At 46.0% G+C, this 19475-nt stretch overlaps 1 protein-coding gene and 1 non-coding gene across 4 annotated transcripts in view; both read right to left on the bottom strand.

The window, feature by feature from the left end:
• Positions 1 to 19475, bottom strand: part of TRAF3 (TNF receptor associated factor 3) — a 138538-nt gene that overhangs the window by 32600 nt on the left and 86463 nt on the right. For all 3 annotated transcript variants that reach the window (XM_034938201.3, XM_034938202.3, XM_008959092.6), the window contains exons 3-6: positions 9309 to 9570; positions 7787 to 7838; positions 4022 to 4126; positions 3227 to 3394 (exon numbers count right to left, since the gene is read on the bottom strand). In XM_034938201.3, coding sequence (XP_034794092.1) covers positions 3227 to 3394; positions 4022 to 4126; positions 7787 to 7838; positions 9309 to 9553 — 570 coding nt within the window. In that variant the 5' untranslated portion in view covers positions 9554 to 9570. The remainder of the gene's footprint in view (positions 1 to 3226; positions 3395 to 4021; positions 4127 to 7786; positions 7839 to 9308; positions 9571 to 19475) is intronic.
• LOC112437142 (U6 spliceosomal RNA) lies at positions 13789 to 13896 on the bottom strand. The gene has a single exon (XR_003025792.1). It is a non-coding gene; the product is annotated as a U6 spliceosomal RNA (small nuclear RNA).

Raw genomic sequence — 19475 nt, 5'->3', positions numbered from 1 at the left:
AGCCTGCATGGCTCCACTCCCCATTCTCCCCCAAGCCCATCACCCTCCACTCACTGGGCACCCCCTCGGCAGGACACCTAGGTTCTCCACAAGCACTGGACGTCACCTTTACCTCATACCCCACCTGCTGGCCAATCCTACCGCCCCACCCTCAGGCACACCCCAGTACAACCTTCCCCCACCCCAGCAACACCAGGCCTTGCCCCGGGGCCCCTCTCACCCTCCCAGTTCTGGGCTGCCCAGTGCCTTTCCCCTCACCCTCTGGCTGCCCCACTGCCCTCACATCTGACCTGTGTTCCACACAGCTCCTGAACCCCACAGCCCTGCCAGTTCCAGCTTAGGGTCCACATGCTCCCCCACTGTCCCTTGGCTGCCTCAGAGAAGCCAGTGCTGATCACCTCTCTTCCCTTGATGCCACCTGATTTTTATTCATGGAACTGATCACTACCCGATGTTACACATTTGTTAGTATTTTTTCACACTAGAGGAGCCTCACCACTGAGTCCCCAGCTCCTGGAATACTGCCCGGCGCACAGTAGGTACCCAATAGGTGTTTGTTCAACAAATGCATTGTTTTCTAAGTGTGTCCTCCACCCCCAACATCTCTGCTTTCCTCTTTAATTCACCCACTCACCCATACACACACACCCACATTCACACACCCCCACACACTCACCCACATTCACACTCACCCCCACAAACACTTACCCCCACACACTCACCCACATTCACACACTCACCCCCACAGAAACACACAATGCAAAACTGTGCCAAAGTAACCGAAGTATGAGAAGCTGTCTCTCTCCAAGATAAACAGCTGCATTTCAATGCTGTAGGACAAATTAGCCTGTTGTAAGTGATGGTTATGTCACAGAGCTGTAATAAGACCAGGCAATCTATCAACATTTTGAGGCAATTCCCTAGGACAAGATAAAAATTTTACCTTTTTTGAATAACTATTCATTTTTTGACATACTAAATGATAGTCAATCAAGGCAATGGAAAATGTTAACTACATAAATCAAAATAGGCAAAACAAAGCTTAATTCTGAAATAAAGTCAGATAAAAAGTGCTATTTATTCCTATCTTTTCTCTTTATTCCTATTAGAATAGTCTTTAAGAAGCTGTACAGTGGAAGAAGTATATATTAATTGAGCAGAAGGCCTGTGGAATGGATTATTTATGAACTGAGCGCAAGGCCTGTGGAACGGATTATCTATGAGTTGAGGGAGGGCCTGCGGAAGGGATTACCTATGAGCTGAGCGGAAGGCCTGTGGAATGGATTATGTATGAGCTGAGTGGAAGGCCTGTGGAATGGATTATCTATGAGCTGAGCGGAAGGCCTGTGGAATGGATTATCTATGAGCTGAGCGGAAGGCCTGTGGAACGGATTATCTATGAGCTGAGTGGAAGGCCTGTGGAATGGATTATTTATGAGCTGAGCGGAAGGCCTGTGGAACGGATTATCTATGAGCTGAGTGGAAGGCCTGTGGAACGGATTATCTATGAGCTGAGTGGAAGGTCTGTGGAATGGATTATCTATGAGCTGAGCGGAAGGCCTGTGGAATGGATTATCTATGAGCTGAGCGGAAGGCCTGTGGAATGGATTATGTATGAGCTGAGTGGAAGGCCTGTGGAATGGATTATTTATGAGCTGAGCGGAAGGCCTGTGGAACGGATTATCTATGAGCTGAGTGGAAGGCCTGTGGAACGGATTATCTATGAGCTGAGTGGAAGGTCTGTGGAATGGATTATCTATGAGCTGAGTGGAAGGCCTGTGGAACGGAATATCTATGAGCTGAGTGGAAGGCCTGTGGAACGGATTATCTATGAGCTGAGTGGAAGGTCTGTGGAACGGATTATCTATGAGCTGAGTGGAAGGTCTGTGGAACGGATTATCTATGAGCTGAGTGGAAGGCCTGTGGAACGGATTATCTATGAGCTGAGTGGAAGGTCTGTGGAATGGATTATCTATGAGCTGAGTGGAAGGTCTGTGGAATGGATTATCTATGAGCTGAGCTGAAGGCCTGTGGAATGGATTATCTATGAGCTGAGCGGAAGGCCTGTGGAACGGATTATCTATGAGTTGAGGGAGGGCCTGTGGAAGGGATTATCTATGAATTGAGCGGAAGGCCTGTGGAACGGATTATCTATGAATTGAGCGGAAGGCCTGTGGAACGGATTATCTATGAATTGAGCGGAAGGCCTGTGGAACGGATTATCTATGAATTGAGCGGAAGGCCTGTGGAACGGATTATCTATGAGTTGAGGGAGGGCCTGTGGAAGGGATTATCTATGAGCTGAGCGGAAGGCCTGTGGAACGGAATATCTATGAACTGAGCGGAAGGCCTGTGGAACGGATTATCTATGAGTTGAGGGAGGGCCTGTGGAAGGGATTATCTATGAGCTGAGCCGAAGGCCTGTGGAACAGATTATCTATGAGTTGAGGGAGGGCCTGTGGAAGGGATTATCTATGAGCTGAGCGGAAGGCCTGTGGAACGGATCTATGAATTGAGCGGAAGGCCTGTGGAATGGATTATCTACAAACTGAGCGGAAGGCCTGTGGAACAGATTATCTATGAGCTGAACGGAAGGCCTGTGGAATGGATTATCTATGAGTTGAGGGAGGGCCTGTGGAAGCGATTACCTATGAGCTGAGCAGAAGGCCTGTGGAACGGATTATCTATGAGTTGAGGGAGGGCCTGTGGAACAGATTATCTATGAATCGAGCACAAGGTCTGTGGAACGGATTATCTACGAATTGAGCGGAAGGCCTGTGGAATGTATCATATAGGAATTGAGCGGAAGGCCTGTGGAACGGATTATCTATGAACTGAGTGGAAGGCCTGTGGAACGGATTATCTATGAGTTGAGGGAAGGCCTGTGGAACGGATTATCTATGAGTTGAGGGAAGGCCTGTGGAACGGATTATCTATGAGTTGAGCGGAAGGCCTGTGGAACGGATTATCTATGAATTGAGTGGAAGGCCTGTGGAACGGAATATCTATGAACTGAGTGGAAGGCCTGTGGAACGGATTATCTATGAGTTGAGGGAAGGCCTGTGGAACGGATTATCTATGAGCTGAGCGGAAGGCCTGTGGAACGGATTATCTATGAGTTGAGGGAAGGCCTGTGGAACGGATTATCTACGAATTGAGCGGAAGGCCTGTGGAATGTATCATATAGGAATTGAGTGGAAGGCCTGTGGAATGGGAGGACCCGCACCTGCAGCGCGATCATCGGAACCTGACTCTTGCAGTGGCTGCACGTGGCTTCCCGATATTTACACGCCTTCTCCACGTGGTCTCGCAGGTCTTTCCTCAAGACCTTTTCTTTGCAGTCAGGACGCACACATGGAAGTTCTTCAAAATGGCAATCATTTTTTAAATGCACCTGTAAGACAGACCATTCAATGTTCTTAATTGGGAAAAAACCCTAAATCTGAAATACCAGATTCTAATCTCTATGCAATGAAACCCTAAAGAAATGTTTCTCATCTGCTGTTAGACCAGTTTTCCACAGCAAAGAGTAACAAGTATGCCAAGAGACACTGAATTTCATATTCTATTTCATGATTACTCAAACCATATTGTTGTTGAAGAATTAAGTCAACTCTGCTTCCAGGATAAATGAATATCTGCTAAGAACTTTGTTTTATTCCAGTTCAAATAATTTTCTAAGCTAAAATATGGTACTAACTAAAAAAATAAGAAGTTATGTAGAATTTCACGGTGAAAAAAGGTTTTAATGGGCCTTCCAAAATTAAAATCCAATTCAGATTTTCTCTATTCTAAGTAGGGGGGGAGTGTTTAAAAACCAGTTGACAATTCTGCCAATGATGTCATAAAAATAACAACTTATACTCAAGTGGTTCTGACTGCTTTCCTATTTGGCTGTGTTTTGAAAAACTAATGTCAACATGGTCTTAAAGTGCCACATCCTACTGACCACTTCATCAGCTGGATGTAAGGGACTCGAATTCCTTCATGTAAAAGGTTCCAGTGTCCCTTTGCTACTCACCAGCAGATGTCCCAGCGTTAACTGCTCTGCACAACCTCTGCTTTCATTCCGACAATAGATCTGAAGAGCCAGAATTTCTCTCTTGCAGCAATTATCCTTAAACACCTGAAAATGAAAGATCATTATTTTGGAGGATTAATATTTCTTAATCTCCACATGCTGCTACTTTGGACAAGGCAAAACCACTTTAAAAAAAAAAACAAGAGAGGAACTCTTAAGTGAACTTCAGAAAGCATTAAGGACCATCTTGATTTCTAGAAGTAGAATGAAGAAGCTGCCCCCACTAAGAGACACAATTTAAATAACATTAACTGTTATCTTTTATTAGTTAAGCCAAAAGAAAATGAATTAGACTTAATAATTAAAGATCACTCTGGAGCATCTAAACATCTTCTATTAACTTTGACATAATCTCAGGATGAGGGCAGAGGAGGACCAGGTTCACATTCAGACTCTGGGGCCTTCCGGGAGCCAGCACTGAGCAGGTGGCCATTATGGTGCAGCTGTCACCAGAGGACAAGAGCAGAACTGGACACAACTGAATACATTGTATAGATCGCTTGCTGGAGAAATGGAGAGACCACATAAGAGACCATATTTGGGGAATGATTTGTAAAACTGTTGGTTCCTTCTAAAGGTCATGCTGTTAAAACTCATTTTTCACCAACAAAAGCAGCATTAGCCTGTGGTTGAAAAACACTCTCTTTAAACATATATTGCAGTCTGAAGTTAGTCTAATAATGAAAAGATTTCCCTTTGAAAATGAAAACGAGGCTGGGCGTGGTAGCTGAAGCCTAAAATCCCAGCATTTTGGGAAACCGAGGCAGGAGGATTGCTTGAGTCCAGGAGTTTGAGACCAGCCTAGGCAACACAATGAGACCCTATCTCTACAAAAAATTTTTTTAAAAATTAGCTGGGCAAGGCAGCATATGCGCCTGCCGTCTCAGCTACTCAGGAGGCTGAGGCAAGAGGACTGCTTTAGCCTGGGAGGTCGAGGATGCAGTGAGCCGTGATCGCACTGCTGCACTCCAGACTGGGCGACAGTGGGAGACCCCCATTTCTTTAAAAAAAAAAAAAGAAGAAGAAGAAAAAGCCTTTCGACTTTTAATTTTATTTTTCCCTTAGAAAACACAAGTATTCTCATTCTCACTCTTTTTTTAAGAGACAGGGTTGACTGGGAACAGTGACTCACCTCTGTAATCCCAGCACTTTGGGAGGCCGAGGTGGGTGGATCACCTGAGGTCAGGAGTTTGAGACCAGCCTGGCCAACACGGTGAAACCCCATCTCTACTAGAAATACAAAAAAATTAACCGGGTGTGGTGGCACATGCCTGTAGTCCCAGCTACTCGGGAGGCTGAGGCAGGGGAATCGCTTGAACCCGGGAGGAGGAGGTTGCAGCGAGCTGAGATCACGCCATTGTACTCCAGCCTGGGCAAGAGAGTGAGACTCTGTCTCAAAAAGAGACAGGGTGGGTTTCACTCTGTCACCCAGGCTGGAGCACACTGGTGCAATCATGGCTTCACTACACCCTTAAACTCCTGGGCTCAAGCGATCCTCTCACCTCAGCCTCCTGAGTGGCTTGAACTACAGGCGCATGCCTCCAAGCCCAGGTAACTTTTTAATTTTCATTTTTGTAGAGATGGGGTCTCCATATGCTGCCCACTCTGGTCTTGAACTCCTGAGCCCAAGTGATCCACCTGCCTCAGCCTCCCAAAGTCCTGGGATCCCAGGCATAAGGCACCATGCCCAGCTCCCTCTCACTCTTTCTAACAACACGATCTACAACATCTTAGTCCAAAGGTTATTTCTAAGAAACTCCTGCCTGTTGCTCTATGAAAGTGGAATAACAGGAGCTTAATATGCCTTTTTGGACTGCTGAGAGAAATAAAATCAACAGCTGTTAAGAGTTAAAAATAAACTAATTTGGAGCCAAAGCTTATCTTTCATAAACATGACTAAAAAAAAAAAGAAGGTCATGACTTGAGATACTAAAGTCAACAGAACTTTGGAATGGAAAGGATCTGAGACTATTTACTCAAAATGTCTCTGTTTACAGATGAAGACCAGAGGCCCGCCCACCCCTGGATGACCCGCTGACGGGTGAGGATCCGGGTCACCCGGGGCCCAGACAGCTCCATTCTTTCCATGAGGGTCCACAACTTGAGTGCATCTCGTTCATGATTCTTTGATAAAACTAGCCATTTTTCTTCAGCTACTTATGTCATTAAAAAATAGGGATAATGATTCTGCATAACAAAACAGAGATACTAAAAAAACATCTCAGCTCTCTCAGTGAGAGAGCTTCTCTCTCACTCACACGTTAGGCACATGTTAACAAGGCGGCCGAGTACCATGCTAGGCCAAGGCACAGAGTGGAGGGGAGGGGCTGTTTTCCCTCAAGGAACTAACCAAGCCTTCAGCAGCAGCAGGTAAATGCAGAGAAAGAAAAGGTACAGGGCCAGGTGGCCAATTCCATCTCTCCCCCTTCCAGAGCGGCTATATTGGATGCCTGTGTGCCTGGCAGCCCAGGGACACTGACTGCCAGCAATCCTCAAATCACTGCACTCACCTGGGCTGCTCTGACCAACAAACCCAATCTGCAAGGTGCTTTAGACAGGAAAACCCCAGAGTAAGAATTTTATTGTACAACTTAGTGACCTGCATTTAAAAAATGGTTAGGTATATTACTCAAAGTAGGGAAACACACATTTTTATTGATATTTTAAGCACTTTAAGAATGAATTGCTGGGTGCGGTGGCTCACGCCTGTAATCCCAGCACTTTGGGAGGCTGAGGCAGGTGGATCACCTGAGGTCAGGAGTTCGAGACTGGCCTAACCAACACGGTGAAACCCCGTCTCTACTAAAAATACAAAAATTAGCTGGGCGTGGTGGCTCGTGCCTGTAATCCCAGCTACTCGGGAGGCTGCGGCATGAGAATTGCTTGAACCCGGGAGGTGGAGGCTGCAGCGAGCCAAGATCATGCCATTGTGCTCCAGCCTGTGCAACAAGAGTGAACTCTGTCGCAAAAAAAAGAAAAAGAAGAAAGAAAGGAGAGAGAAAGAAAAGAAAAGAATTGTTTCAAACTCCAAGTATACCTGGCAGGGTACAGCAGCACATGGATGACTGTCAGTCTCCATGAGAAGGACCAGGCCCCAGGAGAGAAGCTGGTGGCAGGCTGGGCAGCCCCATCCTCTGAATGTGCAGAGACGCCCACGGGCTCTAGCTGAGGACAGCCACAGGGGGCGAGAAGGGGCTAATCTCACTCATGTCTAATGACTTAAAGATATCACAGGGGGTCTGGGGGGCAGGGAGCACAAACTCAAATGAACCCCTCAGCCTAGCGAGTCTGAAGGTAAAACCTAGTGTAAGAGTTGAGTAGAAGCTGTCTGGGATAAAGACCTGCAATGACGGAAGTGACCCAACCACAGACAGCCCTGCCACAGACAGGCATCTCAGCACTTTGCTCACATCAACCCCTTACTCCTCACACCAGCTCCCTGCGGTCTTAGCAGGTGATATGATTATTACAGGTGAGGGGGTGAAGTAGCTCACAGAGTTCACACAGTAGGGAAGTGGCCAAGTGGATCTGAATCCACTGTCTGCCCAGGTGATTACATGGCACAGTGTCCTGCCTGGGAGCCTGCCGCATCAGCTGCCAAAACTGAGAGAATGTGTTGTGCCAGAGTGCCGAATGCAAACTATGTGAAAAGCATTACCCAGCTGAAAACGTGTGACAAAATGATTTTAAAAAACCCCAGAATACCTTATCTTTAACGATGCTCTCTTGACACGCTGTACATTTTGGACTTGAAGAGCTGCAGGGAAACACAAGTGACTGCATTAGAGTGGAAGTCCCTTTCTTGAGAGGACTCAGGAGATTCTGGGAGCATTCACTTTATGGTCAGGTCTGCACAGTGGCTCACAGCAACCAGCAGAGCTTCAGGACGCCCTGGTGATTCACTTTACATAGGAAGCCATGGGAGAAAAGGGCTACATTTTTTAAAATGCTGATTTTTCAAAAGGAAGTTACCAAGTAGAACAGTTTAGTTCAGTCCCACTTGGAAAGCCCCTTCCACTTAATGTAAAAGTGAAATTTTATTTCAGAAACCAAAGCTAGCTGTCTGCAGAGCAGCTCTTCAGTGTGAGTACCTGTTTACTTGGAGAGCCTTGCTCCTGCATTGTAAAAGCAGCCAGCCCTTCTCCACAGGCCATTTGGCTTCACTGTCTATTGGAAGGCCAATGGCACCTGCACAGGGGGACCAGCCTCCCTCCCCTGTGGCCCACCATATATGGGGGCTCCAGCCCCTCCTCCACCGGGAAGCTTCTCCTGGGCCCAGAGGTGTAGTCCAGGCTCTTGTGTTAGGAGACACGGTGTTCTGTGTCTCCTGTGCTGTCATTAAGCTCAAGTGTCATTTTGCCCCCAAGTGGGCAAAGGTTAGCTGACTATTTGGGATGAGTGGGTAAGACCACAGAGGGAAGCATGGAGAAGGGGGAGGGTGAAGGCAGGTGACAGGGCAGGGGGCTGGCTGCTGTGCCCAGGCTGGGGCTCGGGTGCAGCCCAGGCTTGAGTGCTGTGGGAGGAGGAGCTGGCAACCTTCCCAGGCCGACATGCCCTGACGGCAGTGGCCAAGACCAGGGCATCCCGCAGCGACCCCAGCACCCAGCACAATGCCAGAAAACATGAGGCCTGCAGGGTGAATCAAGGTGCTCTCCTGGCCGATGCTATTCTGCAGTAAAGCTCCAGCCTGCCTTCATGATCCACCAGCGGTACCAGCACTGGCACTCAGCAGCAAAGGGCTGCCATGGGCTTGGTGCATGTTCCACACACGCCTGCTGAGTAAGCATGCGGCCCAGGTTTCTGCTCGGGTAGGGACCTGCCCAGTCCTTTAAGCTGACCCCATCCTCCCTCCTCTCGGCAGCATCCTTGCACACCAGCACACGTGCCCTTAAATGACTGGCTTGTCATTTCCTGGTGTATCTCCTCCATGGAACTGTGAGGTTCCTCAATAAAATACAGCAACACATATGAGGGGCACCAAGGCTCTACAGACAGAGTGGGAAGACACGGGCGGGGAAGGTCAGAGACACGCAGAGGCCTCAGTAAACCCACACGTGGGATCCCACTGCACCTCCCTAAAGGATTCACAAGCTGGGCCCGGAAGCTTTTATGGACTTCTTTAGGGCTTTAAACCTCTAGAGGTTTATTTTTAGAGAAACGAATGAAGGAGAGGGTGAGGCCGAGGGCTGAGAAGGGGCCGGGCGACGGGCCGGGCGAGGGCGCCTACCTCAGCAGGGCCGCCATGCAGCTCTCGCAGAAGCGGTGCCCACACTCGGTCTGCTTCGGGCTGCACAGCACCAGGTGGCACTTCTCACACTTGTACTTGTCCTCCACGGTCTTCACAAACTTTTCCTTGTAACCTCCTTGTTCAGGGACAAAAACTGGCGTCCCAGCACTGCGGTCGGTGTGCAGCTTTAGCGGCGGGTTAGTCTGCAGCGCGCCAGGAGAGTCCATCTTTTTACTCGACTCCATTTTAGGAAAGAAGAGTTCTGTCGGGAAAAAACAGTAGAGCGCCATCATATCCTCTCATGCAAGGAAACAAACACAGCTTTGGGAAAGCAAAAGTGCCTGAGACCTGCTGTCTTTCAGTTTTAGGCAACACAAGAATCCTTCCCAACTTTAATATGTGTTGGGAACAAAACATGATCCAATATGCTTCCATCCTTTCTATTTTACCCAAACACATAGTAACTATTGATATTATTATTCAAAAAACTTCCTAAAAAGTATACTTAATAAATTGGGATGAGGTGGAAAGATTGCTGAGCCCAGGAGTTGAAGGTTGCACCAAGCTATGATGGCACCACTGCACTCTAGGCTGAGCAACAGAGCGAGGCCCTGTCTCCAAAATTTTTTTTTTTTTTTTTTAGACGGAGTCTCGCTCTGTTGCCCAGGCTGGAGTGCAGTGGCGCCATCTTGGCTCACTGCAGGCTCCACCTCCCAGGTTCACGCCATTCTCCTGCCTCAGCCTCCCGAGTAGCTGAGACTACAGGCGGCCACCACCACACCTGGCTAATTTTTTGTATTTTTAGTAGAGACGGGGTTTTACCACGTTAGCCAGGATGATCTCAATCTCCTGACCTCGTGATCTGCCTGCCTCAGCCTCCCAAAGTGCTGGGATTACAGGTGTGAGCCACCACACCAGCCGAAAATGTTTTAAAGTTAATAATAGAGTATTTTTGAGGTTTAAAAAAATACACATACTATTTTGCTGTGTTGTAACTTTGAATTCAATGCATCATTCTGAGATTTTAGCTGAAACAACAGCTGTTCTCAGCCAGTTTTCCTTCCTCATTGACTTCTGCTAGATGAGTCTCGATGCTACAACTCAGACTGGCCTGGTCAACCTGCTTCTGGAGCCCAGGGGTTGTTCCTTCCTGGGTAAACCCTGTGACAGTGTGCCCACAGTACTCAAAGTGCTCAGTTTTGACATTCACCCTCATCTTATTAATCTAGCACCACCCTGACCCAACATGCTGTGCACAGAGCTGTGGAGTGGGCCCGTTGTGGACCCACAGAGCACGTCACACCATGTCACACTGGTGAGGAGCGTGTGAGGGAGGTGCGGCTCCCTGTGTGCATGAGGGGGCTCGGGTTCAGGTAGGTGCCAATGTGCCCAAGGGCTGGGCTGGCAGAGGGGACACCACATAGGGCAGGTCTGTCTGCGCGGACTCTCTTCCACACTTGCTAACAAGGTACTCTTTAAGACTGGCTGCCTCCCACCTGCAAGTTCCCATCAACAGGTAAAGTAAACAGCTCCTCAAAATGAGCCACAAAGGTCCCAGCTTGCACAGCTCTGCCAGATGAGACCTCAAGATCAAGTAAATGAAAATAACCAGGAATGTAAAGGAGTTGAATCAAGTTCCTGAAGAAATGTGAGCTTTAGTAAAAATTACACCATGCACTCATAAACACACTAATGATTTGATCAATCATCCTAAATATTTGCTAACACTTACCTAAAGCACAAATTAAATGTTTCCAGATGGTGGTATAAAGTCTGGCTTCTCTGGTCTTTGTTTTCTGGATACCATGCAATGGCCATGCACTTCCATAATGAAAAAAACCTTGGGAATGTCGGTCAGTGTTTAGGTCAGCATGTGCACCATGAACTTTCTTGGAAAAGTTTTTGCCCAGTGCCTTACGACCTTTACGAGGCTTCTGCAGGGCAGCTCCAGCACAGATGCCCTTCCTGTCTCTAAGGCTCAGCCTGCACCACTCCCCCACTGTCAACAGCCCCTGGCCAGCCCTGTACTCCCATGTACCTTGGTAAGGAAGGGAGTGGCTGTGAAGGGAGGTGAGGGACCCAGTGAGAACCAGACTCAGGAGCCTCAGGGAACACTGCTGCCTAGATCAGCCGCCTCACATCAGTAGCCTCTGCACTATAGGATTTTTCTTGTGTAGAGTTTCCCACCTCCATGCCTCCTCCATCCTTTCTCACGATACGGTAATGCCTCAGGTGAACAGAGGAAGTTTCTTTCACAACTCACCAGCTCCCTCAAAAATACACTGCGTTCCTGTACCCAATTCATCTATTTTTGCTACTTAGAAAAATAAGAGCCAAATTCCTTCCAGCCCTGAGCTCCTGGGCATCCTGGGGAGGTAGTTGCTGGGTGGGCGGGCGGAGCCCTTCCTTCCGAGCCCCGTTCTTGCTGCGTGCATGAAGCTGACAGGCACATGAGCTGACAGACTCCTAGCCTGACTTTACAGCTAGAAGCAAACAGGAATGAACGCTGGCAGCAGACAACCTTAGAGATGGATGAACTGGCGTTCTAGCCACACTTGGGTTAGCTTCATAGAACATTACTGTGGCAAAATGTGGGAAATTACTTATTTGTGAAAACAAAGTTTTCAAAACATTAACGTTAAAGTATATGTATTATAGATGTCATTTGCTTACAAACTTGCCGGTCCATTATGATGCTCACTAATCTTTCCAAGCTAAGTAGCAAGGGCACCTGGTACTAGCCTTGCCCGCCAGGTAAAAGGGTTGACCAGCCTCGACCTGCAGCCCCCAGCCCTGCCTGCCACTCTGCTCTCCACACTGGCCTATTGTGCCTCAGAAGCTCTACGTTCCCCTAAGCCCACCCAGCCAGGCCACGGCTGAGCCTACCCAGACACATGCAGTCCAGCCCCCGACCTTCTCCAGGAGGCCACCCTCCCAGTCTCTCTCAACTCCCCCATACCGCTCTGTGCTTTTCCCCTGGCCCTCCTGCCACTAAGACTGCATGTAACTAAGTTTCTCCAGGATGCGTCCCCTAGATCAGAGAACCAGGAATTGGCAAACTACAGCCTGCAAATCAAATCCAGCCAGCAGCCTATTTTGTAAGGTCTTTGAACTAAGAATGCTTTTTAGATTTTTTAAGTGTTATAAAAACAAAGACTAAGTGTGTATGTAGTCCACAAAGCCTAGGATATTTACTCTCTTGCCCCTAACAGAAAGAGTTTACCAGTCCTTGCTCTGGACTCTACATCTAAAGAGCAGAGGAGTCGCTGGTGTGTAGGTTGTATGAAAGGCCAGTTTTGTAAATGAGTGCCAAACTGCTCTCCAAAGCAGAGGTAACAACAAATACTTCCACTAGCAGCACAAGAATTTCTATGAAACCACACTCTCACCAACACTTACAGTTATCAGTCATCTTAATTTCTACCAACCAAGGACTATGATCTTTATGCCCCTTATCCTGATTAGAAAGGTTTGGCATCTTTTCATATGCTGAGAGGCCACTTGTTTTCTCTTCCGTGAAATGCCAAATTGTGCCTTCTTGTCATTGTTTTCTGTGTGTGTGTGTGTGTGTGTGTGTGTGTGTGTGTGTGTTTTCAAGAGATGGAGTCTCGTTCTGTTGCCCAGGCTGGAGTATAGTGGTGCCATCATGGCTCACTGCAGCCTCGACCCCCTGGGCTCAAGCAATCCTCCCACCTCAGCCTCCAGAGTAGCTAGGATTATAGGCACATGCCACCATGCCCAGCTAATTTTTTTATTTTTTCAGGAGCTGGGGGTCTCGCTATGTTCCCCAGCCTGCTCTCAAACTCCTGGCCTCAAATGATCCTTCCACATCAGCCTCCCAAAGTGCTGGGATTACAGGCATGAACCACTGCGCCTGGTGGTGTCATTTTTTTAATTGGGTTACTGTCTCTCATAATATTGATTTGGGGAGATTCCCCATCTATTTAATATGTTAACAGCTAATCCTTTGTTAGTTTTATGTATTACAGATGTCTTTTCCCTATTTATAGCTTGACTTTTTAAAAAATTATTATAATTTAAGTGCTAGGATACATGTGCAGTACATGCAGACTTGTTATATGGGTATACACGTGCCGTTGTGGTTTGCTGCACCCATCAACCCGTCATCTACATTAGGTATTTCTCCTAATGCTATCCCCACCCTCCGACAGGCCCCAGTGTGTGATGTTCCCCTCCCTGTGTCCATGTGTTCTCACTGTTCAACTCCCACTTACGAGTGAGAACACGTGGTGTTTGGTTTTCTATTCCTCTGTTAGTTTGCTGAGAATGATGGTTTCCAGCTTCATCCATGTCCCTGCAAAGGTCATGAACTCATTCTTTTTTATGGCTGCATAGTATTCCACGGTGTATATATGCCACATTTTCTTTATCCAGTCTATCACTGATGGGCATTTGGGTTGGTTCCAAGTCTTTGCTATTGCAAATAGTGCTGCAATAAACATATGTGTGCATGTGTTTTAAAAATATGGAACTGCTTCACGAATTTGCATGTCATCCTTGCGCAGGGGCCATGCTAATCTTCTCTGTATCATTCCAATTTTAGTATATGTGCTGCCAAAGCCAGCACTATGGCTTGACTTTATTTATAGTGTCTTTTAATGAAGAGAAATCTTAATTTTATTAGGCCGGTCACAGTGGCTCACGCCTGTAATCCCAGCACTTTGGGAGGCTGAGGCGGCTAAATCACTTGAGGTCAGGAGTTCAAGACCAGCCCTGGCCAACATGGTGAAACCCCGTCTCTACTAAAATACAAAAATTAGTTGGGCATGGTGGCACATGCCTGTAGTCCCAGCTACTTGGGAGGCTGAGGCAGAAGAATCGCTTGAACCTGGGAGGCAGAGGTTTCAGTGACCCGAGATCGTGCCACTGCACTCCAGCCTCGGTGACAGAATGAGACTCCATCTCAAAAAAAAAAAAAAAAAAATTCAGATTAACTTATGAGTGATGCTGATGAAAAAGGGACAATCCAATATATAAAAACAGAAAGCAGCTCTAATTCTATCACAGAAGCAATGTCAAAAGGAGGTGTTCTCAAGTAAGACTAGTAAATGAGCCACTATGTCAAATTGACAGACATTGCTCAAGGAAAATATGCTTTCTAAACAAAAGCTGAAGAAAGAAATGACACGAACCCTGAGCAGAGCCCTGCCGGCAGCCCCGTGACCTTCTATATCAATGAGGTGGCCACAGGACTGAACTGGCTCCTGGGAAAGCAGGAGACAGACACCTCAACAGGCACCAGAACCAGGGGATGGACAAGTCTCAGGTTTACTGATGACTCTTGACTCTCCCAGTGATCAACAGCCACCAAGAGCAGTCACTTCTGATCTGAAGTGTAAGAATCCCCTGATCACCTCCTGAAGCAACTAGGACAATAGACATGATGTCTTAAGTCCTCAAATAGGATATAAACACTTACCTGTCCTGTCCTGAGCAAAGGAGAGTTTTAGATTTGGGAAAACCAACACTGGAGACACATTTCTCACAATCAACTCAGAGGCAGACAGTAACAACCATCCCTACTGCTGGGCACTAACCTGGCATATCTCCCTCAGCCCAACGCAGTCATGCAGGAGAAGCCACGGAGGCGAATCTGCCCCAGGTTCCCCACCACTGACGTAACAGAGAGAGGGCAAGAATCTCAAGGCTGCCAAGGAAACATTTCTGTCTGTAGGATCAAGTTCTTAACAGCAGGGAGGGCAGTTTTTACTAACATGCCCTCAACCCAACAAATACCGACAATGATAATTTATTGCATCTCTTATGCTATTTATCCTTGTAAGCCATCTTAAATCTCTTGTGTAACCAAGTAAGGTGTACGTAAATTTGGCAACCTTGAAACTGATCATAATTTAATATGTCCTAAAATATTCAATTTAAATTATGACTACTAAATCATGTCCACAAAAATGGCTGAGTAAGGAACTCAAAGTCCATCCTTCAATATACACATTTTAAAAACTGGCAAAAACTAGGCCGGGCGTGGTGGCTCACACCTGTAATCCCAGCACTTTGGGAGGCCGAGGTGGGCAGATCACGAGGTCAGGAGATCGAGACCATCCTGGCTAACACGGTGAAACCCCGTCTCTACTAAAAATACAAAAAATTAGCCGGGCGTGGTGGCGGGTGCCTGTAGTCCCAGCTACTAGGGAGGCTGAGGCAGGAGAATGGCGTGAACCTGGGAGGCGGAGCTTGCAGTGAGCCGTGATGGCGCCACCGCACTCCAGCCTGGGCGAGAGCGCAAGAATCCGTCTCCAAAAAAAAAAAAAGAAAAAGGCAAAAACTGTTAGAATCTACTATTTTAAAACTTTGGAAAACTAATTAAAAACTTGCAGCAATCAGAAGAATGCTTAATCAAGAAAAACCAGGTGAATCTCAGCAAGAACCGCGAGTTCCATGGCATTTTAACTTTCTCTGGTCCCATCCTGGCTGCAGCAGTGGCCTAGAAGACAAGAGGCTGCCACTCCGGTGCATGCACTGGTCCCAGAGGGAGCAGAATGGGCCTCGTCGGCAAAGAACTGCAGTTGTTTGTTTTGACCTGTCTACTGAGTCCCTGGAAGATTGGCTCAAAGGGCTTGACTTTACCTCCCAGTGCTGAGGCATCTACTAGGGAAAGATGGGAAAAGGTTATTGGAAACATTTACAGACAAACATATTTGCTGCTGCCTGAAGCACTGAATAACAGTCGAGGCAAACAATAGATTTAACCAAAAGCTTGGGAAGAAAAGCTGAGGAGTAAGATGTTTTGGAAAATAAGGGTTTGAAAAGCTCTGACACATTCTTGGAAATCCAGAAGGCTCCACAAATGCCCAGGGCTGTGTACATGTTCAGGAAAGACCTGAAAAGGCCCTAGGCTTTCACCTCTGGCTGACCTTCAGGATCTGTGCAAGCAGGCAGCGAATGCTAAGGGATCACCGTCAAATGCCTGGCTGAGTGTTGAAGGTGTGCTCCAACATACACACAGACCTCATCTCAAAAGACTGGGAGACATTTTTTGTTCTAGGCGCTTAAATCTCTGTCTAATCACAAGCTGACCACTATATTAATGGAACAGAGAACTCAGAGGCCACACGTGATAAAGAATATATACTATATAAAATTAGCTCAGAAAAGTAACTATACAAACAATGACTGTAACAAGCAGTCAATAAACCCTGGGGGAGAAGGAAGAATCTCATTTCCAGAGTTGCCACGGTAAAAATTCAAAAGTTCCAGTTTTCAACAAAATATCACAAGGCATGCAAAGAAACAAGAAAGTATGGTTCACATGCAGAAAAAAGGCAAGTAACAGAAATTGTTTAAGAGGAAGCCCAGGCATTAGACTTATGGATGAAGACTTTAAATATGCTATTTTAAATATGTTCAAAGAACTAAAGAAAACCATGTTCAAAAATCTACAAGATCCATCAGAACAATGTCTCACTGAATAGAGAATATTGATAAAGAAAAAAATAGTTTAAAAAAAGAACCAAACAAAAATTCTGGAGTTGAAAAGCACAAAAACTGAAATGAAAAATTCACTGCAGGGGCTCAACAGCAGAAATAAACAGCAGTAAGAATCAGAGAACTTAAAGATAGGATAATTGAGATTATACAGTGTAAGGAACAGAAGAAAAAATAATGAAGAAAATAAACAGCCTCAGAGACTTGTGGGACACCATCAATTGTACCAACATACATATTATAGGGTCTTAGAAAGACAGAGAGAAAAAAAGACAAAAAAAAGTTTGAAGAAATAATGGTAGAAAAGTCCTGTATTTAATGAGAAACATTAATCTGCATAACCAGGAAGCTCGACAAACTCCAAGTAGGATAAATTCAAAGAGCCACACCCAGACACACTGTAGCCAAACTGTAGAAAGCAGCAAGAGAGAAGTGACTATTCAAGTACAAGGATTTCTCAGTAAGATTAACAACTGATTTCTCATCTAAAGCCATGGAGGCCGAAAGGTGACAAATTAAAGGGCTGAAAGAAAAAAATCTGTCAACCAATAATTTTTTTTTTTTTGGAGAAGGGATCTTACTCTGTCACCCAGGCTGGAGTGCAGTGTGGTGCAATCATAGCTCACTGCAGTCTCCAACTCCTGGGATCAAGCAATCCTCCTGCCTCAGTCTCTCTGGGAGCTGGGACTACAGGCCAGTGCCATCGTGTCTGGCTATTTTTCAACCAAGAATTCTATATCCAGTAAAACTATCTTTCAAAAATGAATGAGATCCCCAAAAAATATATTAGAAAGCTCTTAGAAGAAAACACAGGAGGTAAATCTTTAATGACCCTGAATTTGGCAATGGATTCTTAGATACAACAACAAAAGTATAAGCAACAAAATAAAAAACTAGATAAACTGAACTTCATTCATCAAAATGAAAAACTTTTGAGCACCAAATGAGATTATCAATAAAGTGAAAAGACAATTAACAGAATGGGAGGAAATACTTGCAAATCACATATCTAATAAGGGTTTAGCATCCAGAATATATATAAAGCACTCTTATAACTCAACCACAAAAAGACAACCCAATTTTAAAATGAGCAAAGGATCTGTATAAACGTTTCTCCAAGGAAGATACTGAAATATTCAACAAGCGCATAAAAAGATGTCCAATATCAATATCATTAAGAAAATACAAATCGGCTGCTCTGCCTATGGAGTAGCCACTTTTTTATTTACTTCTATAATAAACTTGCTTTCACTTTATAGACTCACCCTGAATTCTTTCTTGCATGAGATTCAATAACCCTCTCTTGGGGTCTGGATTGGGACCCCTTTCCGGTAACATCTTCCTGGCAAGCCCCAAAGGGATGATACTGAGGAGACTCCCAACCCAAAGGAAATAGACTGCAGCACTGATTGGCCGACCTTGGGTAAGCGGGATGCAGTTACCTGGGTAAAGGATGGGATTGGGTTAGAGGCCCAACTTAGGAGAGTTAGAGTCTCTCCTAAGAGAGGGATAAAGGTGCCTGTTAATAAAAGGCAAGCACGCTTGACTGAACTTGGGCTTGATGCCCAACTTAGGAAGGTTAGAGTCCTTCCTAAAATTTAGGGGGTTGGAGGCCCCTCTCAGTAGAGTCCCTCTCGACTAAGAACCGGTTTGGCACTATGGGATGTTAACTGCTATTCTCTTTGGATTAATCTGCCTTGCACTCTTTGCTGATGGCTGTGGGTGACAGAACTAGACATGTCCAAGATTATGGGACATGGGGAGCTTTTTCCTCCCCAAAAGGGGAAACTAGAGCTGATGGGAATGCTGGGAAAGATCCCTACGCTCCCAAAAAGCAGCCACCTGAACTTCTGATTCGGTGTCAGCTGCAATGGGCGGGTCTTTCTCTGGCCTCCCTGAGCTTCTTGCATTCCCCAGCCTGCTGCAGGCAATGCTTTTCTCCCTTTCTTTCCTTTCCCTTTCCTATCTTTTCTGTTATTCAGGGCCACCATCTTGCCCAAAGACCACATGTTGAGAAATGTCCCTGAGAGCTTGACCTTGTAATCATATGGCAGTACTTTCTCTTTGTCTCTGCCTTCCAGGCAACAGGGATTTTGGGGTAGTAGTTAGCTCTACAAATTATCTTGAGCAGTTAAAAGCCTTTGCAAGCTCAAAATTTACTGCTCTGGGCTCCTTCTGGGAAAAGCAGTGGAAACTGCCCAATGCTGTAGCTTAGCAGTTAAGGCTTTGTCTTTTCACAATGGTGGCCTGAGTTCAGGTTCAATTTTTAGCCTAGAAAATGAGCACTTTCTGGTTGGCATTTGGGTGACCTGTGCCATTTGTTGATTCTCCTCCCTTTCACAAACTGTCTTAAATTTTCCTTTCTCTGAGCACCTGGGAGGTTACATTTGGAAAAGTTAAAAAGCCAGGAATATTGGCAGTTTGGCGTGGCTAAAGTTGGGTAATAAGATATTTAAAAGGACTTTTTAAAGAGTGCTACGGTTAAAAGTCAGCTTAATTAAAAGTGGATATTCAAGCTCTAACAGCCTGGGACTTCTTAGGAAAAACAGAGGAGGCACCACATACCCTGTTTTGGGAAAAACCTCTATTTTCCTCATGGAACCCTGAGAATTATTAAAAGTGGATAGATCCCTCTCAAAATCTATGGCTCTGTTCTGTTTTGCACTGCATTATCTGTTTTTTACTTTGGGGGTATCAGAAATT

This window comes from Pan paniscus, chromosome 15 (genome assembly GCF_029289425.2).
Source record: "Pan paniscus chromosome 15, NHGRI_mPanPan1-v2.0_pri, whole genome shotgun sequence".
Taxonomy (NCBI): domain Eukaryota; kingdom Metazoa; phylum Chordata; class Mammalia; order Primates; family Hominidae; genus Pan; species Pan paniscus.
The sequence above is the reverse complement of the archived record's forward strand: the minus strand, read 5'-3'. Positions and strand labels throughout refer to the sequence as shown.